The sequence below is a fragment of the Sylvia atricapilla genome, chromosome 5 (genome assembly GCF_009819655.1).
Source record: "Sylvia atricapilla isolate bSylAtr1 chromosome 5, bSylAtr1.pri, whole genome shotgun sequence".
NCBI lineage: Eukaryota > Metazoa > Chordata > Aves > Passeriformes > Sylviidae > Sylvia > Sylvia atricapilla.
Window position 1 is genome coordinate 71,539,605 of NC_089144.1, and position 24,423 is coordinate 71,564,027.

The 24,423-nt window shown below is 48.1% G+C and overlaps 3 protein-coding genes across 6 annotated transcripts in view; 1 reads left to right on the plus strand and 2 right to left on the minus strand.

Moving 5' to 3' along the window:
* Window positions 1-1,703, plus strand: part of WASHC1 (WASH complex subunit 1) — a 41,122-nt gene extending 39,419 nt beyond the window's left edge. For all 4 annotated transcript variants that reach the window (XM_066320128.1, XM_066320129.1, XM_066320127.1 and 1 more), the window contains one exon: window positions 536-1,703. In XM_066320128.1, coding sequence (XP_066176225.1) covers window positions 536-687 — 152 coding nt within the window. In that variant the 3' untranslated portion in view covers window positions 688-1,703. The remainder of the gene's footprint in view (window positions 1-535) is intronic.
* Window positions 1,653-17,471, minus strand: DDX11 (DEAD/H-box helicase 11). Its single transcript, XM_066320130.1, has 26 exons — window positions 17,317-17,471; window positions 17,014-17,238; window positions 16,481-16,567; window positions 15,441-15,598; window positions 14,534-14,579; window positions 13,888-13,995; window positions 13,298-13,385; window positions 12,628-12,830; window positions 11,906-12,058; window positions 11,757-11,803; window positions 10,910-10,989; window positions 9,742-9,786; window positions 9,553-9,620; window positions 9,120-9,158; window positions 8,539-8,662; window positions 7,895-8,032; window positions 7,357-7,469; window positions 6,950-7,022; window positions 6,481-6,584; window positions 5,773-5,922; window positions 3,810-3,878; window positions 3,542-3,639; window positions 3,053-3,137; window positions 2,405-2,480; window positions 2,098-2,252; window positions 1,653-1,971 (listed from the first exon to the last, which is right to left on the minus strand). Exons 1-26 carry the CDS (start codon window positions 17,380-17,382, stop codon window positions 1,942-1,944), a joined length of 2,628 nt encoding a protein of 875 aa, XP_066176227.1. The 5' UTR covers window positions 17,383-17,471; the 3' UTR covers window positions 1,653-1,941.
* Window positions 17,472-20,348: 2,877 nt separating this feature from the next.
* LOC136360959 (zinc finger and SCAN domain-containing protein 2-like) lies at window positions 20,349-21,613 on the minus strand (the record flags this gene model as incomplete). The annotated part of the gene is given in 2 exon segments (XM_066318549.1): window positions 20,349-21,139; window positions 21,142-21,613. Coding segments are annotated over 2 exon segments (1,173 nt in total), but the record flags the coding sequence as incomplete, so codon positions are not given.
* Between the last annotated feature and the right edge of the window lie 2,810 nt (window positions 21,614-24,423).

Below are 24,423 nucleotides of genomic sequence, written 5' to 3' on the forward strand. Positions count from 1 at the left end.
AGGAAAGAGGGAGAGCTCCCTGGCTTCTGAGTTGTGTCAGCCACATTCTTGGAAACAGGAACAGAGATTTTCCTGGGCAGTGTACCACAGTATATCTGGGAGGGTCTTTACAGAGAATGAGTAGAGGAATCTCCGCCTTAAGTCCAGCTGGGGGCACTGGTGAGGTTTGTGTGTTTCAGAGGATGAACCCTGGAAAGTACCTGTGAAGAAGGGACAGCAATGTCTTTTTTAATCCAATGCTTGGGCAGCTGGGCTCACTGCCCATATGGGCACTTGAGATGCCCTGAGGCCATGGCAGGTTCCTGGGGCATTTAGATGGGAGGTCACACCTCAGCGCTGGGCAGATGACAGCAGGGAGTTGCTTAGAGGGGCTGCAGTTAAACAAGACCTTGGCACGAGTCTGTGACAGAATTAAATATGTTGGCTGTTGTAGTTACCTGGGTGGTGAGAGCATGGCTTTCCCCCTCCCCTTTGCTGAATTTCTTTGGTCTCTAGTCCCCAGGTGTCACTCACTGGTGATTTCCTTCCCTCACAGGTATTTCAGGGAAAGGACCCGGAGCCTCTGGGAACCTTGATGCTCCTGGCAGTCCTGCTGGTGCCTTTGCTCGTATGTCAGACTCGATACCACCCCTCCCACCCCCGCAGCAGCCTGTAGGGGAGGAGGATGAAGATGACTGGGAGTCATAGAGGGGATGCACTGAGTATTAGCGTGAAACTGTTGCTGTCTGAAAAATTTCCATGAAGTTGAAGGAAGCAGGTCCTCACTGCCTTCACTTTGGTAAAAGTGGGAAGTGTCGTCAATTAAGAGTGTGTAAAGGGAAAGTCCAGCTGTCCAGCCTTACAGCCCAGCACCACCAGCCACAGGCTGGAGGGCACCAGCTGCTAGAAGCAGGTGCTCCCCTCCCTGAAGGCACAGCTTGTGCAGACCATGGGGTTTGGACCTACTCGAGGGGCAGGTGACTCACAATGGAAGTTTCTCAGAGGCAGCTGTTTCTTTCCCTGTGGGGCTAATTAACATACACGGAGTGGGTAACAGCTCTGTGCCATAAGTATGTACTTCCTTGTGAAGAGCCTGGAGAGGTATCATCCAGCTGCTAAAACTGGAAAAGAAGCAAACAAAACTCCTGGGACAAGACTTGCTCAGGATGACAGAGGTAGGTGGGAACAGCTGAGGGATTATGTGGCTATCCTTGGTGTTACTGCTGCTCTCCAGCACTGACCCATAACCATGGAAAGAACCCCAGGAAAGTTAAATTGAAAAAGTTACTTTGAATTCAGAAGCATAGGGGTTAAAAAAAGAAGAGCAATCCTGCACTTAAGCATGATCAAAGAACAAGTGCCATATTGTGGCCCTATCTTTATTCCCCTTGAAAGAATTAATTGCTTCAAGCTATTGACTGCTTGAAGCAAGGTAGAAAGAGGACGAGAAGAAATGTTACCCACAGCTGCTCCATTACCACTCTGTGTTATTCCAACATGACATAAATTACTGGCCTGCTAGTTCACAATTCCTGTGAAAAGCTCAAAGATGGCATTGGTCAGTCAGGCCTCCTACATTTGGTGGTTGATGGGAAAAAACCATATGTGTTCAGTCAAAATAATTACTCCCCATACTTAAAGTGTACTTAAATAATACTCGCCATGCTTGAGTGTTTTTATTTTAAATATTTAATCAATTTAAATAAAACCTTAACAGCTGTAAAGCCTGCTGCTAGTCTCTTCACCTGCCTCAGCCTTACAACCAGTTTCCCTCCTGGCTGTGGTGCTGAAGGCTGTCTTACCATCAAAGCACTCAGATAACTGAACAGCAAACATCCACAGAGGCAGAAGGCAGAAATTTTACGAACTCCATGGTACAGAAAAGCAGCCACTTGTGTTACTTTACCTAGTCTTCAGAGGTGTAAGTCACAATGAAAAATACCATCTGTTCTCTGGTCAACATCACAATGCATCCAACCTGCATCGATGGAACTGGGAACACAGAAAACCAGGCAGTTTGTCCTTGGCCTTACCCCAAAGGGAAGGCTTGAAAAAGGTCTAGATGAGGACAATGGGGAACAATGTTGGTAGCAGGACATAAGATAGATGAGTTCTGACCTTTCTTAACTCAGCAAACGCTGATCCAAAGGCAGATTTCACCTGGGTCCTCTCCCTGATCCACTGGGGCAGTTTGTTAAAGATGGAAGGGCGTGTGTACCTGTGGTCCAGGAGCACGATGCTTGCAAAGTCCTTCTGATGGCGAATGGCTCTGCCTGTACAGAGGATAAAAACAAAAAGTGGCGCAGTCAATTGTTGTTCTCAGACAAGGAAGATCACATTCCCGTCATCTGTAATGCATCCCTTTTCCTACCCTCCTCCTTCAGTGTATTTCGTATCCCCACCTGTTCAAGGAAGGATGAATTACCTATTGACTGGTTTACTGCCTTCATGCACAGGTTTTCAATCAGCACTCTGCTTGGTGCCTGGCCAGCAGCTCTGGGCTGGAAAGAAGAAATAGGCAAGTCTGAATACCATGCAAATGTAAATCTAATTGGGGAGTCTTAATGACAAAGTGAGGTAAATATTTTTACCCCTGCAGGGTGAGCGGGTGGCCAGGCAGACCCCAAGCTGAGAATAAGGAGGAACAGAAGAAAGGCTGCAGTCAGAAAACTGTGTTGAGCATTCACAAAGAGCCAACCCAAGGTCCCCTTGAAGTCAGAAATTTTGTCCAGGAACAGCACCTCAAGTGAGCAATGAGAAGGGACAAATGATCCTGGCAAGCAGCTTCTACCACCCTGCTGCCCCCTCTGGGTTGAAGGGTCCTTGCTCCCCTTGGAACTCAGAGTTGCCAGCAAGTCCTGGTGGCATTTCCCTCCACTGAACTTCCTCCCTGTGTTTAGGACCCTGTTCAGCAGCAGCCTGGAGAAGGCTGTGCTCTCAGTACCACACAATCTGGGAGATGAGGGCAAGCTCAAAGAAAATAAAATCTCTGAAGGCAGCTCTGGGACTCATATGCTGGAAAGTTAGTATATAAAGCAGAATTGAAAGAGACAGAGGTGCAAGTGACTCTTACCATTGTTTTGTCAAGCCAACTCATTTTTTCCTGGAGTTCTGGAGATCTAATGTTGGGGTAAGGCATTCCCACCATAATCACACACCTGCAAGGGAGGACTGCGTTATTCTTAATGTCTCATCCTAGAGCACTTTGCCAATAGACTGATAAATTAGAGGTCACTGCACACCCCTGAAAGACAGCTGGGTCTGCAAACCAAGGGCAGCAATAAAGCACAGCAGTCTGACAAGCACGTGCTGAACAGAGCTGCAGAGGGATTCAGGGTGCCAGAACAAGGGATTATTCAGCACAGCAAGCCTAACTGCATTATTCAAGGGAAGAGTGGCCTGGACAGGCAGGATCCAGCAGTGTATCCTCCTGTTGCTTTAAGCATCAGCTAAGTCACATGTTTCCCAGGATTTTCTATCTGTGCAAGTACCGATGTGCCCATCGTGCTCAGAGTCACTACACCACAGGCAGAGCTGGCATTCCAAGGAGCAGTCACCTTACCTTCCCAGGTCATCGGAGAAATTTATCCCTTCACTCATTTTGCCTCCAACTACAGAAAGCAGCAGGGCTCCTGTCATCTGTCCTGTCTGGCTGCAGCGCTGCAGGAGAGGGACCAGCAACTTAAACCAGAGCAGGAAGATTTCTGTGCTTCAGAAACACTCCCACACCTAGCCTAGAGCCCTCTTTCCTTGTTAAAAGTGCCCTCCTTTGCAGCATTCCCATAACCACTGGGCTGCCACACTCCCACCAGTCTGCCTGCACAGCTTACCTGTATGCACTTGGCATATTCCACCAGCACCTGCTCCACCTGGTTGGCTTTCTTAGGCTCCTGAAAGATCTGTCAGGCACAGTTCATCAGTTACAGCAATAGGAAGCAAACAGTTTAAAGAAAGCAAATCATTTTACCCCCATGTCATTAAACAGCATATGGAACTAGGTCATGGAAGGGAAAATTGCCTGGAAAACCAGTACCAGTAACCAGTACCTTCCCTCCATCCTGAAAATGCACTACAGCTCTTTTCAGCTAGACTCTGAAGGGAGCAGCAGCTGCTTCAGCTCCTCCAACATTCCCTTTCAGCTTTGGCAGACTTGTTCAATACTCCAAGAAGTTAAAACAAGAGCTGAGAGGTAGAAAAGCAATGTGCCCCTCTTGCACCTATGAATCAAGACTCTCTGGGGTCAGGAGACGCTACAGCTGCAAGATCTTGGAGGACAGGGACAGGACCAATTAATTTGAATCATCAGTTAATTCCAAGCAGTGTCTCCCCTTGCCCAGTGAATAAATTTACACAAAGCATAAATAAAGTAATATTTCTTTTTGTTATTCTAGCACACCTAATTAGTTACTGAAAACCTCTGCAGTTAATTAAGCTGTATTTTTAAAGGTGCTGTACCTTGGCCTAAAACACAAGTGGTTTTCCTAGTAAATAAGAGGTCCAACATCTATCTTCTCTGTAACAGTAAAGAACCTACAAAATGCATTTTCCTTTGGCTAGCAAGAATTTTACCAGTCAAAATCAGTCTTTCAGTAGAAAAATAACTGGCAGTTACAAATATAAGCCAAAACTAACTTACTGAAAACTAGCTATTTAAGCCTCTGATTTAAATTAACTTTCCCTGTGTAACTTACATATAATCTCAGTGTGATCTCACCACAGTAACCTCAGGAAGGCCTTCAACCGTCCCCTGCTAAGATTTGATCTTGTGTGTGGGCAGTTGAAAATCACATTTGCTGCACTTATACTCAATTGCCTTGCTAACACATATCCAATTTGCTGGAGACTGCAAAGGCCAAACAAGAACAAATCAGAGTTGAGATTTGGAACAAACTGTGTGTGGCCCAAAGCCCTGGAGGAACCAGGCAGAGCACTGGGACCCTGGCAGGACACACCTGAAAGGTACTCAGTGTGGTAACTCTACAAACACAGAGAAAATGAAGCACAGTGCTTCCACCCAAAAACCTATTGGCTGCCCCATGTGCCAGAATGCCAAGAATCACCAAGGCTGTGAAATCTCTGGGACTGTGGAAAGTTGTTTAGCTTTTGATAAACAGAAGTCACAGCCAGGGTATATGTAATTTTTCTTTCTCCTGGTACATGATCCAAGATCCCTGCACCACAACCTGAACTGCCTGAGTTCCAATACCCAGCTTTCACATACCTCTGAGAGACATCGCAAAGATTTTATATTTGCAGTGATGGCCCTATTTAATGTTTCTCATTGCGCCTTCAACAGGAGTCACACTGATAGTCTTGCAGTTCTCATCTCTACTTGCAGCAGATAGCAAAATGCCATTTCTCTTATGAACTATAGTGTTGGCTCTCTCTGCCTAGTGCTTGGCTATGTTGGTCTGTGCTCAAGAGGCACACAGATGAGCCTTGGAGAAACAAATTTCCTGTAGGAGCTCAACCTGAACAGCTCCCTCAGCCACACGAGAACAAGCCTGCTGGCGACAGAAAGCAAAGACTTTCATAGCCCCCACAGCCACTACACAGACTGTGCACTTCAAGAATGTATAGCTGCAATCAGTCTCATTTAGATTGCAGCCCAGTGCTCAGCCACCCAGGAAGTGTCATTTATTCATTACTGGAGGGATTAGCTGGATAAACATCCATTCTGCTCTGCTGTGCAGGCTATGGGAACAACTCAGAGAGAGGCCTGGACCTCTTATGGAATTGTTTGGGTTTTGACATCTCCATGGAAAATACCAAATGCCCTGGCTGCACAGTCACCTTCTTCTTGGTTGCCAGGCGGGAGAGCAGTCCTGAATTCTCCCAGTGTCCATACACCTGCTTCTCATATTCATAGGAGGGGAAGAAGCACACCACACCTCCTGGGATCACATTGCACAGGTTGCAAAGGATTCGACCTGTCTCATCCATCTGCAAGAGAGGTAAGAGCATATTGCAGCTGACAGGAGCCCTGGCTAATGCTGCTTCAACTCTCTGTTCAATCCCAGGATCACACCTTCCTTATGACATGTCTTAGGGGAGAAAAAAATGTGGGACATATGCCAGGTCTGTGAGAACTGCCATGGGGAGCTGGGCATCACTAAAAAGCTCTTCACTGCTTGGCCTTCTTCCCTAGCCCAGGGTTTCTGTTATGGCTGTGCAGCCATGGTCATTCAGGAAAAGAGCTTGCCTCAGTGGGTGGAAGTTGTCCCAATAGGACAGTTGTTGAGAGCTGGGGAGCACAGCTTGAGCACATCAGGCTGAGATACAGCAGGGGCAGAGCAGACCTAGTGTCTAGCCTTGGGTGCTTACTGGCCTGCCACAGGAAGAAGTGCCAAAACACCTGCAGCTGCTCCTGTGGTTTGGGATTTCCCTTGCCAAGGACTTTGCTCAGCCCATCTCTTAAACAGAGAGAGTACCCTGCTCTGAAATATAACCATGTGAAGCAAAAAAAGAGATGCTAAGGACAGGAACAAAGGACAAACTGACCATCTGAGGCAGGTCTCTGGTCTGGTAAGTGAACTCCAACTGCTGGTTGGAAGGACCACTGCAGAGGATGATGGGTAAAATATTTTCTGGAGGAATCACATGTCCTGGAGACAAAAACCAGTATTGAGAGTCCACATCACTGCTGCTGGCACAAACCCCACGAGCTGAAGAATTTTAATTGCATTCAAGTGACAGAGGCAGACGTTTGCCTGGCTAAGCCAAAGTGCCTAAGTCACTCAGCTGCTCCTACTTCCATCCTCCCCTGCCCTTGTGAAGAAGGCATGGCACACTGCCTGCCAATACCAGTCAAGACCACAGGGGAAGCTCAGAATGAAAGGGAACTCACACCCCTTTGCTGCCCTGATTTTTAGAAAAGATGCCATGTTACTTTGAGTGCTGACAGAAGTGTTCAAGGCAAACTGCAGCCCTTGCAGCTGCTGAGTCCTCCCTGCCAGCCCTGCACACTCACCACAGGAGAACTCCACAATACGGGCAGGGTCCACGCCAGCACAGCACAACAGCTGCTCTCGGAAATCGGCCACCTAAGATCCACAAAACAAAAGCAAATAAAGCACCAGTGTCCCAAAAAAACTCAGCACTGGCAGCACCAGCACCAAGGGCAGCCCCGGCCCAGCAGAGGAGCGGCAGTGCCCTCTGTCCGCAGACAGCAGCACTGACTTTCCGCAAAGACTCTCGTGGCATTGTCCCTGTGGGATCCCTGGCCCTGCAGAGCGACGGATGGCATCACGAGCTCCTCCAGCTGCTCCCCGTGCTAGTTCTAACCTACCACGAGCTCAGCCTGGCTGCTCTCTTTCCATCCCGGCTTGCAGATAGCACCACTGACCTCCTGAGACCCCAGCACCCTTATTCACTCACCGGCTGCATGGTGCCTCCAGCAATGATGACAGCACGGCATTCTTCCACAACCTTGGCAAAGTGGACAGCTGGATTCAGCAAGAGGAATTTGAGGCTGCTTTGACCAACTGTGCCTGGGAAAATAAGAGAAGAGCATTCAGGAGCTAGCCATGACAGGTACTCAGGGATATGAGAGATTCTCCTTGACCTGGGCACTCTGGCACTACCTCTCAAAGTAAGGACTTGCTGTTCAACACTGACAGAGGCAGGTAATGCCAACCTGGAAGTTACCTTCTGCTTCCTAATCTCTCTGGAGCTGTATACAATAGTTGCAGTAAATTGCAGGACAAAAATTGACATCCAAAGTGGGAGCAGACCTCTGCAAACCCTGGCCCATATGCCCTTGGTTAAAAATTCCCTTGGAGTCATAAGCATCCTCAGACAGACCAAGCCTGCCAACCTACTTCACGGATTCTTGTATCTCCTCCCTCAGTGCCAGTGAAGCACCCTGCTTGTGACTGACTCCTGCCACCTCTCCCCAGTTCACCCTTTCCAGTACCTTGCCTGTTCAAAATCACTCTGCCATCTTGGTTTGCATTTGTGAGGGCCGAGAGAAATCCTTCAATCTGCATCAATGGAGAGGCAGTTCGGAGCTGGTCATGCTCAGCCTCCACAGGAGGACTTGGCGGGGTACCTGCTGGCCCAAAAAGGAAAGGAGAGGCAGGCAACATTGGCCACACTTCTGAAGACGGGCTAAGCACAAAACATGCTCAACATGAACACAACACCTGGCCTACTTAGGCAGGCAGAGAACAAAGACCCATTAAAAGGGAAAACCCAAATTCTGTCTCATTGCTCAATAAAAAAAGTAAAAGATGTGGGTTTTGTGGATGGCAGCTCAAAACAGAGCTACTACACACAGTAGCTCAGGTTCCAGAGCCAGCAGGTCACAGAAATGCAAAGCCTGAGTGCGTGTGGTGTGAACATGGAATTACGTCATTCAGCTTGAAAGGGACCTCACTGATCCAATGTACAGTTGCCTGGATCAGCTAGTGAGATCTGTTAAAAAACATCCATGCAGGACACCTTCTTCAGTCTCTCGTTCTGCAAATCTGTCTCCCCCTTTTTCCTCATGCAGAGAGATGTAGGTTCCACATCCTCACTCTGCCCACAGATGCACAAGGAGAGGATGCCTGAACTCACCCTCCTTATCAGATGCCTGCTGAAGTGTCAGGAGAAAGTTCTGCAAACCAGACAGCTTCTGATTCTCCTTGTTGGTCTTCACAGCTGAGGCTGGGCCCCCGTATCGCTCCACAAACCCAAAAAGCTGCCAAGCAGAAGCCGGAAAGACTAAGACTACCAACAGCAGGAATCAGAGAAGATAAAGGCAGGTTTGCTGGCCTGCCACAAATTAAGTTCCTTAGAAGGTGTTCACAAACCAGCCTAATCAGAATGTATCAGCTCCCACTACCTTCTTCCACCCACTGAATCAAAAGCAAAACAAGTCTCTGATATCTGTTCTTCCAGTGCAATGCAGCCGACTTGGCAGACAGATTTGAGGCCAAGCAGCACAGAACTGGAATACCGTGGTAAACCACATTGTATGTTTCTTTTCTGGATTAGCAAAGTTAATCTGCCCAAATGGTTCTTTTTATAGGAACCATTTTGTCTGCAGAACAGGGTGGAGAAGACAAGCCCCACCCAGCTGCTGCATCTTCCATCTCAAACTCCAGGTGTGAAACAGCATTGGAACACTGCTGACCATGAAACCACAGGGCAAGTACCTTCCTGCTGATGAGGCTCTTCTCACAGTACCGCTGAACCTGTTGGAAAAAGAAAGGAAAATGAAGTGGCATTCATCACCCCCTCTCCCATCCTGCTGTCCTTGATTCCTGTCCAGCAAGGCTGTCACTTGCTGTACATTTGGGGAGAGGTGCACAGCTGTTCATGGGTGCTACCAGCCAGACAACAGTTTATTACAATGGCATTCCAGAAACACAGTGTTAAGGTGCTGTGTTTGGAGGTTGAAGGGGGTAGTTAGGTTACTGGAGTCGCAAAATTTCTGCATCCACAGCCCTTGCCGTGTAGCTTTGCCTACAGACACCTAGAAAGCAGATTCTACCGTGTGCGCTTTAGCTCTACTTCTAGCTCTTATACATACTCCAAATAATCTCAGGTCACCACCACCTGTGCCCTAACAGACAACATTTGCATTACCTTGAAGAGGTTGATATTGTCAGTCTGGCTCTGAAACAGAAAGTCATTGATAGACTTTAGCACTGTCCCTGAAAGAAAAGAGGGAAAAGGAGAAGAGAAGCTATCTCCTGCTGGGCCTGCACCCCTTACTGCCCACACCCATGTCCGTGACTGATAGCTCCATGCCCCAGGAGTTCAATTCAGTCTTACCTGTTTGGGAAACTGCCTGACATCCAGGATTCTGGTTCACATTACCTGTAAAGCATGAAAGCAGTTCAAGGAAGGCTTGAATCTATCTCAAAATTAAGCAGGAAACTAAACACTGAGCTTAGTGGATACAGTGCACAAAAAAAGCAAGAAGTAACTACACAACAAAACATCAGCTCCCACTCAGTTTTAATTTGCCCTGTAGAGTAGCCCTACACTGTAGACAAGTGTGCTACTGCATCCTAAGGAACACTACCTATGTTCCTTCTGTGGCAGGAAGCAGCAGGTAGGGTGGGTGATCAGAAATGCTCCCACACTATGTAGTCATCGTGCTGCAAAGACAAAGGGAAGGGACTGCAACACATCCCTCACCCCTCCTCAGTGCAGCAGCAGGGAGCTGGGAGGCACAGAGGCTGGCAGGCAGCTGGGAGGAGGGGAAAAACCTAAGGACACCAACATGCCCAGAGCCAGACAGCCAGAACAGGATTAATTGCTGCCACTCACTGCATTTTATGTCCCAGTGTTTAACACCAACCCCACATCTCAGTTTTGCAGCCCCTTCCCCAAATGGCTGCATTTCCCCTGACATGGAGGAAGTTCTGTATGAACTTCGGACATGCCCTCCTCAAGACACACTAAGGTCCAGCAAACAGGTCACTGGAGAAAAGGAGCCCTGCAAATTCCTGTGGACATAAAATCAAGGCAAAATTATATTTCTCACAAAGGAAAAGCACCACTCAAGAAAGATTCACTCTGCAGATGCATGCTGACACACATAGGGGCCTTGCTACCAGATGACCATGCAGTTCTTGTGCTACACTGTTATACATCTGTTGTATATCTGCTGCATTCCTCACTTAGCATCTTACATCATCCCCCCTCCAGCTGGATCTCACAACTACACAGAAAGAGAAGGAAACCACCTATACCAGTGTACAATGTCACCTGCTGCTCCTCAGCTAGTGAAACAAAGAGAACATGGTTCAAGTAGACACCAGTCAACTTCCCCACATACAAACCAGCCTGAGAAATAAAACTACTGGCCTCTAAACCTATACATGAGCAACATTTCTCTGCAGTCTGCAGAGGTGGAAGGCAGACGGTGTCCTGAGGAAGCACTAACTAGCTCAGAGCTTATCAGTATCCCTGGAGAAACAAGAGGTTTGCTTACCTCCCAGCATGGCCACAAACTGCTCCAGTAAATACAGGATCTGCTTAATGTACATCAAGTTCTTTGCCTTTAAACGTTTCCTATGAAAAATGAGACACATTTAGGCCCTAAACCTCTTCAGGGACTATCCAAAGCAGCTGAGCTGCAGAAACAAGTACCTGAACTCTTCTTCATTTTGGAGAGACAGGAATTAAGATTTCTTCTCAAGGTCACTCTCCCTGTTTGTGACAGGGCACAGTCTTCTGGATATCCTGCCCAAGGTCATCCCAAAGCACTTACCTGGGCTTCCCTCACTGTTTCTACCATTGCACTTCTCCTTACACATTAATTATAGTTGGTTTATTACAATGGCAGTGATGCCTCAAGACCCTATTGCAATAATGCTCCAAAACTTCAGTTATTAGCATTGAGCACAACAATCAGACACTGCAGGGATGGCAAGATGCAGGGCCAAAAGCCCCATATAGCTTTTTCCTCCTCAGAGCTTCCTGTTTCTACCATAATGCCAGTCAGCACATGAAAGACTAAGGGAGAGATGTGAAAGACCGAATCTTTTGAAACTCTGCATCACAAAGTAAAGTGATTAGAGAGAGATATTGAGAAAGCAACTGAGTGTATAAGGGGGCAACAGAATCCTCAGGGTATCCCCTTCTCACTTAATACCAGGCCCAGGAGTCTGACTTAGACAGATTCTATAAAGAGATAATGAAGCAAGTCTTTTCATCCGCAGAACTCTTAATGCAGTAATTTTCCACTGGGGAAAAGCAAGAAAGACCCTGCATCCATGAGGCAAGCCAAGGCATCCACAGACCTTGCCTCTGCTTTTCCCCCCCCCCAAGATCCTCACCTGTATCGCTCCATATACTGTGACAGCTGGGAGTGGGCACAGCACAGCTACACAAACACAAAGCAGAAGCTGTTGTTATAAAGGAGAGAAGAAAGGGCACGGCTGGAAGCAGACCTCCCCCTCCATTAGCAGGCCAGGCTTTGACTCACCTGAGAGCCATTGACCTCGGCACTATGGATACAGGTGATGGTGTCTATGAGGTTGTGGGCCTCGTCAATGATCACAACCTGGTCCTTCAGCTTGATCCCAGCAGCATTCCTGGTAGGCTCATGCAAAAGCATCTGATAGGGCAGCACCACCAGCTACAGAAGAAGCACACACTGCCCTGATTCCAGCTCTCATCCTTACAAACTTAAAGCATTCTACAACCACTCACTAACAGCCTGGATCAGAGGGCCTTGCAGAATTCAGCCAAGTGACTCTTATTATGGGAAAGGTAGGAACAAAACCAGGAGCACATGCTTGAGAGGGGCACTGGGATGTAAGCTGAAGAGAAACGATTATGCAACGATTGCCTATGGGCTCAGATTACCTTCCAAATTTCCTCTGAAGCACTGAAAGCATGTCTTCAGAGAGAACCCAGCAAGGAAGAAGAGTGTTGTAAAGAGCTAAGAGTACACCTGTGTGTCAGTATTGCCTCACATTTGCTGAACTGTAAAAGTATTTCAAAATGCTGAGACATACAGCATCCTTACGAACTTCTGATAGGAATTCTCATTTTCCTTTGCTTTCTGAGCAGAACTACAGCTGACAGAAACACAGCCTGTTTACAGATTCCCCCAGTCTGAGTAACAGTGCTAAAGGGAGCAGGCCATCAGTGCCATTCTTAGAGTGCCTGGCATTAATGCCGCTAAAAGTGTTAATGTCTTACCTGAGCAGCAGGGATAGCAAATCGACTCCCATAATATGGGCAGGCTTTGGTCCTCCTTCCCAAGGACACCAATTGCTCAATATCCTGCACTTCCACTAGAACTTCATCACGGAGAAACTGCATTTGCTCATAGGAATAAAATGGGCACACAGTGCGACTCACACGTCTCCTCTTCTCCTCATTCCCCTCATCGCTCTTCTTTTCTAACAGCAGAAATCAAAAGAAAGCTATGAGCAATACACACAACAGCCTACAACAGCCACTTTGCATAACCTCATGGATTTCAAAGCAAGCTTTGTCCTGTGTATTCCTGACCTATCACTTAGTTAAAAATTATTTAGCAGTAACATTTCCATCTCCACGGTGGACACTACTCTTGCCACTTAGATTTAACATGTGACATCTTCCAGCATTTCTAGTACTGAGTTAACAAACACAAGTATCTTTCCGTGCAGAAGTCCTGACCAGCTTAAGACATTCATAAAATTCATCCCAATCTCAGCATAGCCAGAAGATCAGGAAAAGCAACAAGGATTCCTGTTCCTCCAACCTGTTGTTTCCAAGCTCCTATCACTCTTGCTTGCTAGAACTGACTGGCAGTGCCCGCTGTCTCCACACTCTCATGACACCTTTATCAGGAATTGCTTCCCCAGGCTGGGAGCATTCCTACCATGTTTGTTCTTTTGCATCTCCATGCAGCGGTCATTGATGAGCTGGAGAGCACTCAGGCGTCGCACCTCCTCATTCACACACAGATTCTGGCACGTGCAAAGAGAGGAAGAGGAAGGGAGTCAATTCACAGCTGAGCCCCCCCATGAGCACCCTCTGCTGTAAAACAAAAGGTTTTCTTTAAAGCAATCTCGGGCCAGATTCCAAAAAGGAAAAGTCTGTAAGTCAGACGTTGTACATACTAACTGCTACAAACATGCTCGAAACCCACAGAAACTTAGGAGGAAAAAAAAAAAAAAAAAAAAAAAAAAAAGAAGACTCCCTGCTACACAATAGCTTCTAAAAAATGCTGCCAGGAGTAATAATCCATATTAGAAAAAGTAAAGCATATTCTTGTGTTTACACCAAAAACTAAATGACCAAAAGAGAGTTCACAGAAAAATGTACATCACACAGATCTGTGTTGTGACCCATAGCTGCTTCAGTTTTTCAACAGGAGATTCAGTCAGACCCCAAGGTGACTTCTGTGGCACCAGATCCACACAGCTCTTGGCAATACGTTCTGGGTCCCTTGAGAACACCATCATGTACCTGCCTGGATCCCAAGGCAACCAGACGCGTGTCTTTGCCAAAAGGACTTTTCTGCACCTCGCGCACAAACTGGGACAGCTGGGAGTGAGTGCGGCTGCAGTAGTAGATCTGCATTGAGAAAGAACAAAGGGAAGACAAGAAGAACATGGAAGCCAATCCCTACCTATGACCCATCCTGTAAGGAAGCAGCCAAGCACTTCAGCAAGGTTCACCTTGCTCTAGCCTTCAAAAGCACAAGGGAAGGCACGTGTTTGAGTGTCACCTTAAAACTGCTGAGGCCAAAAGCCCCATCTTTGTTTTCTCCTCTGCATTTTTTCCATTTGATTTTCCAAGCTCTTTAGAAAACAGGGACTCAGGGAGTCACTACGGGAGAGTAATAAAAACTTATTTATTGCTGTATGCTTTTACAGCAAGCCACAGCAAAAACTAAGCAGTGCTAGTACAGCAAGCTGCTTAGGCAAGCAGTGCAGTCCAGAAGGATATGAGCACAGCAGAACTAGCTGTCTTAACCAACAAACCTGGCAGGTTTTGGAAGCCAGTTCCTAAATCCTTCTATACTGCCTGTTGGAAAGGTGCGAGGAAGCCTTAATTCTGCTCACTCTTACACTATTCAATGAAGTGGCACTATTTAATTTCCTCATCTCACCTTAGTCACATGCTCCTCTTCCAAATCATCATCATCTTCTTCCAGCCTAAGAAAAGAGAAAGCTCTAACAGTTTCCTTTCAACAGACCACTGACAGTAAGAATCAAATGATGTTCCACTACAAGAGTCATGTTTCAAAAGATATGATTAAGTCATCTCAAAATAAGCCTCAGAACTTATCTCAGATGGTAAAAGAAAAATTAACTTTCTAAGAACAGTGAAGTGTGCATAATCAAGTCAAGCCTTTCTGTTTAAAGGAAAAATCTCTCCTAAGATGTGTCTTTTTTCCTAGTTCAAGATTTTTTTTTTTTCTTTTCATTCAGGGGCCTCTAAACCTCAGGCATTAGCTAATCAGTACTATACTGTGTTTTAGTGTGCATGGGGTTTTTATGCCAAAGTTCAGTCTTCAGAAATGTGAACATCCCTGCGTTTAGAATATCAAAATATGCCAGTGCTAATCTGCAGACCTGACAGCTTCTTCTGGTGTCCTGAGCTCCATTCTACTTTTCCAATGCAAGGAACTTTTCTAATCAAGGAACTTGATCTCGAGTCATTCACTCAGCATCCAGAGGCACTCTTTGGGAAGCTGGGCATGGATAAAGGCACTGACCTTTATCTTTATGACTGTCACTGCCACACATTTTTAAGATGCACTTTTTCAGAAAGCACTTCAAGTCACTCAGATCAGTCTAACAAAAGTAAAAAAACCAAACCCCAAAAGAAACCAAACTAAAATCCCCCCAGATAACCAATTAAATAAAATCCCAGAACAACCACCACCTTACACTGTTTGAAAAGGTGAAAACCACTTTTTAATAAAATCTGCACAACTTCTTTTATCAGGGCATGACAAAAATTAGACAGAAAATGTTTCCTTAGCATGGAATTCCCTCAGTCCCTGTCCTTACCCAGATACCACTTTCTTTTCGTCATCACTCTCATATTCAGCAAGAATCAGCTCCTCCTCGTTGTGATCCAGCTGGTCTAGAGCACCCTCTCCTGCTCCCTGCGAAAGAGCCTCCTTGCTGAGCTGAAGAAGGTGCTTTGCCTCATCCTCCTCACATCTCTGGAAGGAACACGAAGGCACATTATTATATTTCCCAAATAAAAAGAGAGTAGCACAAGGGTTGCTTTATGGCATGGACAGGTCAGAAGGCAGCACAGTCCCCACAGAAGGCAGCTGTTACCAACAACCAAAGACTTTTTCACACAGATAATTATGAAGGGGAAACATAACAAACCTTCTCTCATCTGCTTTCTTGTTTTTCATCATGCTTCTCATTTCACATGCTCTTCATCGTCTTTTAAGAGGCAAGTTCTTTGTTCCATTTGATTTTTATTTGCCATTCTTTACTATTTCTGTCATATCCTTTTGACAGGAGTTGACCAAAACATTACACAGTATTTGAGATGGAGCCCACTAGAAATTAATCGCCTGGCAGCCTAATAAATCTGTCTCTCTGGGGACCTGAACTGAGTACTTCTGGGAAGTTTGACCCATATAAGCAAAACGCATCAAGAGCACTGAGGCCAGTTCATACTTCTAAATGAGAGGAAATACATATCTGTGAACTTGAATACAATTTTTATTCCAAAAATACAGACTGTTCACACATACTCATTAAACAGAGATCTTTCCCAAAAAAGCCTCTGCGTATTAAAGCTTTTAAAAGAAAAGCAGAGGGTCAGAAGGCAATCAGAACCTACATCATTTCTGCCCACACACAGAAATTGTCACAGGTTATTATCGATGCACAAATTGTTTTTCACATCTGTACTTTTAAAAGAAAATCTAACATAATTTTGGATGACCAATTTCAGAAACCTTGTACAAAGATTCCTCGAACAGGTGGGTTGGAAAAGTCAATGTGAAGTCACACGTAAGCAAGTATGAACAACACTGAAGGTAACCAAAACAGAAAGTTCTGATCTCTGTGGAATAACTCACCTTCCTCTTTGCTGCGTATTTTAAACGCACATTGTGCCGAATTTTCTCAAGATGATCTTCTCGCTTTTTCCTTCTGATCTGCTCTTCCTACAAAAAAGGGAGAGTGTAGGCAGGATGAAGACGATTTAGCCCTCAACCCTTGGTATCACTACTTATGCTCTGGGCATAGGAAAAAGCCTAACAGAAACAAAATTGTCAGTACCAGGGTACCGTTCTCCCGGAGTGCTCGCCTACTGAGCATTACTCTGCTCAGAGCAATATAGTTTCCCGTTTTAGGCAACCCGCAGGCAAACCACCAAATTAGCCTCACGTCTTTTCCACTCATCCTCCAGCACACAGGAACAGTTTGCCCAGAGAGGTGGTGCAGTTTCCTTGCTGGGTGACGCCAAAAAGCCGCCTGGACACTGGGTGCCGCGCTCTAGGGACTCTGCTCGAGCAGAGAGGCTGTTCTAGGTGACCCCCAGGGGTCCCTTCCAGCCCCCGATGCTTTCCTCATTATCCCACCCGCCCTCTACACACGAGCGCTTCTCCACCTTCAGCCTGTCCACCATGTCGCGCTGCTCTTTGCTCCGCACGAAGGCCGTGACCCAGTCCGGCTGGCCGGCCGTGTCTGCGCTGCCCGGCCGTGCCTGCTGCGGGCTCGGCGCGTCCCGCCCGCCGGCCCCGAGCGCCAGCAGCCGCGCCTCCTCCTGCCGCCGCCTCTGCTCCCGGTCCCGGAGCCACGACAGGGCCCCGCAGATCAGGCTCAGCGATTTTCCCTGTCACGGAGAGCCAACAAGGTGAGGAGCGCTGCCGCCTCCGCCGCGGCCCCGCCGGGCCCAGCCCCGCCGCCTCACCGTGCCCGTGGGGCTCTCGAAGATGCCGACCCGGCCGGCCTCCAGCGCGCCGTACAGTGCCTCCATGAACTGCTCCTGGATGCGGTATGGAGTGTAGGGGAACGGGAACCGGCCCGTCGGAGGGCCCGCCGCCGCCCCGCTGCTCTCCGCCCCGCTGCTCTCCATCCCGCTGCTCTCCATCCCGCTGCTCTCCATCCTCCTGCTCTCCATCCCGCTGCTCTCCATGCCCCTGCTCTCCATGCCCCTGCTCTCCATGTCCCTGCTCTCCATCCCGCTGCTCTCCATGCCCCTGCTCTCCATGTCCCTGCTCTCCATCCCGCTGTTCTCCATGCCCCTGCTCTCCATCCCGCTGTTCTCCATGCCCCTGCTCTCCGCCCCGCTGCTCTCCATCCCCCTGCTCTCCATCCCCCTGCTCTCCGCCCCGCTGCTCTCCATCCCGCAGCTCTCCATCCCCCTGCTCTCCATGCCCCTGCTCTCCATCCCCCTGCTCTCCATGCCCCTGCTCTCCATCCCGCTGCTCTCCATCCTCCTGCTCTCCATCCCGCTGCTCTCCATCCCCCTGCTCTCCATCCCGCTGCTCTCCATCCCGCTGCTCTCCATCCCCCTGCTCTCCATCCTCCTGCTCTCCATCCCCCTGCTCTCCATCCTCCTGCTCTCCATCCCCCTGCTCTCCATCCCCCTGCTCTCCATCCCCCTGCTCTCCATCCCCCTGCTCTCCATGCCCCTGCTCTCCATGCCCCTGCTCTCCATGCCCCTGCTCTCCATCCCCCTGCTCTCCATCCCCCTGCTCTCCATCCCCCTGCTCTCCATGCCCCTGCTCTCCATCCCCCTGCTCTCCATCCTCCTGCTCTCCATCCCGCTGCTCTCCATCCCCCTGCTCTCCATCCCGCTGCTCTCCATCCCCCTGCTCTCCATCCCGCTGCTCTCCATCCCCCTGCTCTCCATCCCGCTGCTCTCCATCCCCCTGCTCTCCATCCCGCTGCTCTCCATCCCCCTGCTCTCCGCCCCGCTGCTCTCCATGCCCCGGCTCTCCATCCCCCTGCTCTCCATCCCCCTGCTCCCCATCCTCCTGCTCTCCATCCCCCTGCTCTCCATCCTCCTGCTCTCCATCCCCCTGCTCTCCATCCCGCTGCTTTCCATCCCGCTGTTCTCCATCCCGCTCTCCATCCCGCTGCTTTCCATCCCGCTGCTCTCCATCCCGCTGCTCTCCATCCCGCTGTTCTCCATCCCCCGCTTCGAACCGGGCGCCGAGCCCGTCCCCACCCCTTCCCGTTCCCGTGACGCAGCGGAAGAACTGCCCCACACCTTCCCGTGCAGACTGCCGCTTCCCCGGCTTTTAAACCCGGCCGCCGCTCGCCGCTCTTCTTCAGTTCCCTCCCATCACACGCCGGGACAGAAAACTGGATTACACAGGGGAAAAAACACAACCCTACCGGCTTTTATTTAGGATGGAAACGCACAGTGTGTAATGAAACATTGCAGTATAGAAGGAAGTTTGTACAATATGTAGTCCTTAAGTGCCGAACTGTATATGTTAATACTCCGGAAACAACAGCCACCTAGAGAAGAGTGACCTAAAAAGAACAAGACAATTCCTATCAGTCTCTGGACCAGTAGTGAGAACTCACCATGTACCGGTTCAGACTGGGACATCTGGGGGCAAGTCCTTTCTTTTTGGATTATATAATATAAGGCACATTTTTGTCCATGTTTTGTTGATGTCCCAAGTTGGAAGGAGTTTCAAATCAGCAGCAACAAGTCTGGGAGAAGCTACGGACTGCCTTTCAGCTGGGAGCGTGTCTGCATCCACGTTTTCTGGGAACAGCCATTAGAGTTTTGTGTTACCTAGCTATCATAAGGTAGGAATTCTTTGTCCCATGTAAGATTTGGAAAATAGAAAAAAAAGACAGACTGAAGTTCAGCTCCAAAGCATCACTCTGAAAAGATTTGGAAATGCCTTGTCAAACACTTGTAAACTTAGTATGTTCATGAAAAATAAGGGAAGGTAGTAGAAAGAAGAGTTCCTAGCACAGCTACAGTGTCTAACAAGCCAAAGTTTTGAGTCAGAACCAGTCTGGAACACTTTATTTTGATGTTCACCTTAGCTGTATTTTACAAGCCCAATTCTCCCAGTTATTATTTTAGCATATATTCACATCCTCGCTTACCCTGAAGTGGTGCTCATTCTTCAGGCTCTTGACACTCTTCCTAAACCCCCAGCATTCGACTTTTTTGCGACTAACTCAGTTTCCAGATAGCCTGAAGGTTTTTGTGTCTTTGGGGTTAAGCACCTAGCCGTAACACCAGATATATCATTGTGAAAGAAAGGGCCAGGAGACCTTCTGCTCCTTTGTTAAGCCTTTATTAGAGAGGGGCCCAGAGGTGGGGGCTCAGGGTGTGTGCTGCTGCTGCTGCTCCCCATGGTGGACATCCAGAGGAGGGCCACGGAGGCCTGTCTTCACCCGCAGGACTGGAGCCTCTACTCTCACAAGGATAGTTCAAAGACTGCTTTCAGCTTGGAAGTTCGGGAGGGGTCTTCGTGCTTGGGTGCTGTTCAAGTTGTGGTGACTCACTTGTTGGGCTGAAGTTGGTGTAGTTAGCTTCGTTAGGTTCCTGCCATTTCACAGTGTGGGGTTTCTTGTGTCCTTTTCAAGTGGCTCGTTGTTTCGTTTCCAGGCGGCAATATGATTTTAATATGCATATGTGCGCAAGTCCTTATGGGAAATAGGGAAGTCCATTCTGGGGAGCAGCGGCTGGATTACCCGACGAGTTAGCGGGGATGAGGGGTACAAACGACTAAAGGTAGGGTAATAAAACAGATAAAACAGGTGGGAACTTTTTAACAGTGAATTCCTAGAGTTGAAGAGAGTAAGTACATTAAGTAGGAGTTGAACTGGGGTTGGAACAAGAACAGGTGCTGGGGTTGGAGCAAGTATAGGTAACGCGGTTGGAACAAGAACGGGTAAGTGCATAAAAAGGGGTAAATTCATATGCCTTTTGAACATCGATTTTATTCATAACACTATGTCTCCAGTCAGTCTCTTCCCACCGTGGTTCCTACCAGGCATTCTGGTACCCCCAAAAACTACTTTATGTTCCTGCTCTGAACATCCACTCCAGGCTTATGGCAGAAGTAGGCAAGAGGTGAGGATTCTTCTACCCACCAGATATTTATAAGGTTTCTTAGCGATGTGGATTTTCAAATGCAGTTTAAGTGTTGAGGTTTTCCGGAAGGTTTTCCCACACTCAGCACATTTGTAGGGCTTGGCTCCCACATGGATCCTCAGGTGGGCACCAAGGGCTGAGCTGTGCCAGAACATTTTCCCACACTCCTCACACTTCTAGGGTCTCTCAGCACGGTGGATCCTCAGGTGCACGTTGAGAGCTGAGCTCTGGCAGAAGCTGTCCCCACACTCCATGCAGATGTAGGGCCACTCCTTGGCATGCAGGTTCTGATGCTTAGCCAGAGTGGCGTGGTCGTGGCACCTTCGGCCACACTTGGTGCACTGGAAGGGGCTGGGCAGGAGGCTGCCGTGGCACATGGGCAAGGTCTTTCCCCCATGGACCCAGCGGTGAGTGGTGAGCACCGAGCTCTGGCTGAAGCCCTTCTCACACACGGGGCACTTGTAAGGCCTCTCACCCGTATGTGTTTGCATGTGAGTCACCAGCGAGGAGCTCTGCCGGAAGGTCTTCCCCTTCCCACACTCTCTGCACTCGTAGGGTTTCTCTCCCGTGTGAATCCTCTGATGCCGAATGATGGCTGAGCTGTCCCGGAAACACTTCCCACACTGCTGGCATTTGTGGGGCTCCTCTCCAGTGTGTGATGTATGATCAGGGAGGAGCGGTCACTGAAGCTTTTCTCACATCGCAGGCAATTAAAGGGTTTCTCACTCTTGTGGCTTTCACTGGTGGACAATGAGATGTGAATTCTGAGATATGAAGAGCTGAAGCTCTTCCCACATTCGTTGCACAGATAATGTCTCTCTCCCATGTCAGTGCGCTGGTGCCTGATCACATTCAACCTCTGGCTGAAGGTCTTCTCGCACTCCCTGCACTGGCAGGGCTTCTCTCCTGTGTGGATCCGCTGGTGTTTGATCAAGTCCGAATTGTGGGTGAAACTCTTCCCACATTCACAGCAGTTGAAGGGTTTCTCTGTCAGGTGGATTCTCTGGTGCTGGCTCAGGTATGAACTCCAGCTGAAGCTCTTCCCACACTCAGGACACTTGTAGGTTTTGTCCCCCACCTGCTCAATCCAAATGGCAGCTTCCCCAAACATGGGCAGGTCTGACTTGTCCCCAGCGAGGGGGAAATAGAAATACTATTTATTTCTTTCTTCCTTCCAGTCATAGCCTTTTTCCTTAAAAAGAAAGTTCTGCAGTGTTGCCTCAAGGTTGCCTGCTTTTCACTGTTTGCATTTTGTTCTCATGCAGCTTCAAGTAAACTATGTATATTTTTAGAATTGTTTAAATTCTTCTCCTCTGGGAGGAGAAAGATTATTGATGGTGATGTTCACCAATGAGGTCAAAGAGGTGGCTACCTGTGTAGCCAATCTTGGCCTGTCTGTAAAATTGTATATATTATGGAGTCAGAAAAAGTCGAAGCTTTCCTGCTTGACCTCCTGCTGGCCTGCCTCCTAACAGCAGTCGCAAGTGTGGTGCTCCATCATACTGCAGTTAATTGTATCTAGATTTCATCTACAGAACAGATAACTGAGTGGAATGATAAACTGTTTTATTAACCTTTAGACTGAAACATTTGGAGGGTCCTGGTTTCACATGGCTTATACACATTTGGAGACACACCTTGGAAATTCATGCTAGGGTGAGGTAAGATGAGCTGGACAGCACTGCTGACAGACTGAACATCATCCTGTCACATGGAATAGGAGGCAATGCAGCAGATTAAATCCCTCAGGCTTTGTTTCAGCCAATCTGCCGATTTTGGAAGACACCGCTGCAACTGGTTATACCAATCCCCAAAGTTTTGTTTACGACACTCAGGGCTGAAAAACATTTGCAGTACAAACAAAGGTACTCAAAGGCACCTCAAATATTTGACCCAAATATTGTCAACCCAAAAAGAAGAAAAAGCCACACTTTGGTTTATGTCTTTTAACATTAAGAGTATATTCTTTGCTGAAAAATACACAAGATCGCTTTTATTTTGGACAGCATCTTCTTGAAAGAGTGTGAAATACCCCTGGACTATGTTTCATTTTTGCCATACTCTGCCTACAGATCTTCCTGGAAGCAGAATCTATTTACTGAGGGAGCAGAAGAAGCAGGGTGTGTGGAGTGTGCACCATGGTACACTCCAAATTTTCAGCATTCAGCTCTTCCCCTCCCAGACATGCTCCATGCAATTTCTCACCTTGTGAGCAGTCTCTCTACTGGCTCAGTGTTGGGCTGTTTCCGGACAAAAACCTGCTTCTCTTCATTTATCCAAAAGGGGCAAGCCAAGCTGGGGACTGCAGGTCCTAATCAGAGGAAGGAAAACAGACGTAATAAATACCTATCATGGTAGCAGTGCTGTAGGGTGAGATTATAGGAGGATAAGTATTTAGGAGCTGAAAGTAACCTAGACCATAGGAAAATGATGCCCAGAAACATGAGTCAGAGTCACTGTCTGTCCTGTCATGGACACTGAGACATCACTGTTCAGGTCCAATAACCAGGGCCAGCTCAGGCAGCACACACAGGTCAACCACAAGTCCAGAGAACTGCCTGACAGCTTGCTGCCTTCTCACAGTTGTCTGGATATTTTTCCTGCTGCACTTCCAGACAAAGAAAATGCCTCTTGATGAATTTTGTGTAAGAAAAGTATTGATTTCTCAAACCATTTTCTCTCTATTACCTTTTCTCCGAGTGTTTTCTGCCATGGTCCTATTCAGTGCTTTGTGGATCCAGTCTTAATGGATCAGCCAAGCACACACAGATCCGGGCAAGAGACAAGATTTTGATCTGCTCACACATTATCAACAGGAGCAGCCCAAAGGCAGAACTTCCTGTCCCGTGCTCCAGAAAAATGGCTGTTTGACTGCTTCTTTCCAGATGGATTTTACAGGGCTGGCAGTGAGCAGAGTCATACACACTGTTTTATTCACAAACACTGCCTGGGGAAGGGGGCAGCAGGGAGGAAGCAGGAGCAGCAGAGGATGGAGTGTTTGGAACACAGGTGTCTGTGACATCAGTGGCAAAGCAGCAGAGGTGACACCTCCAGCAGTGCAAAGTGGGCCCCAACAGTCACAGGCACCACTCCCAGTGCCACGATGGCCTTGTGGGCTTATCTGGCTTTGTCTGGTGAGTAGGAAATGTCTCTCCTCCAAACCCAGTTGTGAGGAAGGGCAGCTGACCCCACTGCTCTGCACCCTCCCCATCTTTCCTCAGCTTGGGCAGTTTGGAGGCAAAAGGAAGGGATAAAGCACCCCCCAGTGCCTCAGGTGCAAAGATCCCAGGGCTTATAATTTTGGCAATTTTCACCACTGGAGTTGGTATTTTATTCATCAAGGAGGGCCTCAGAGTGACCCAAGAGCCAGGCAGGAGTCAGAACTGGATGCAGTGGGCATATGCTGGAGCAGAAGTGGAGATTGGAGATGCCATGACAGGGGCAGCTGGGTGCATTAAACCAGACACAAGCACTAAGGCACAGGTCTGGAGTTAACCCACAAAGCTAAGAGGGGAGAGTTGGCCCAGTAAAGCAACAGGGGGAGCAGGAGAAGGAGGTCTGAGAGAGGAACTTGGTTAAACAACCATTTAGCCAGAGGAAGAGAGTTTGCAGAGGCTAAAAATCTTGGAAGGAAACAGTTTACTTGCTCCAGCTCCGACAACAGAGCCATAGTCTCAGTTTCAGTCATGACTTCCAAGACGTTTCTCCCAGTTCAAGATTTGAATCTCTAGAGCTTTGGTGAAGCTCAGACACCTACTGTCATTCCATTCAACATAGGCAAAGCAAGTTTTCCACAGGTCTGGATCTTCCATCTCTAGCTTGTTAATGTATTTTCCATGTGCTGGATCCTGCACCCAGAAAAGGCAACAGAGATCTGGATTCAGCCCTCCAGCTCTTCCACACATGCCGTGGTTAGCATTTCCTTCTCCCTCTGACTCCCTG

What these genes read in the sequence shown, in the direction of transcription:
- DDX11 (XM_066320130.1), bottom strand. Translation starts at nt 17,382, where the DNA reads ATGGAGGCACTGTACGGCGCGCTGGAGGCCGGCCGGGTCGGCATCTTC. An exon ending in GTTTGTGGCCATGCTGGGAG is followed by an intron (nt 9,787 to 10,909) that starts GTAAGCAAACCT and finishes CATGCTTTACAG; the next exon opens with GTAATGTGAACCAGAATCCT. An exon ending in CCAGAGACCTGCCTCAGATG is followed by an intron (nt 5,923 to 6,480) that starts GTCAGTTTGTCC and finishes CCTCTCTTGCAG; the next exon opens with ATGGATGAGACAGGTCGAAT.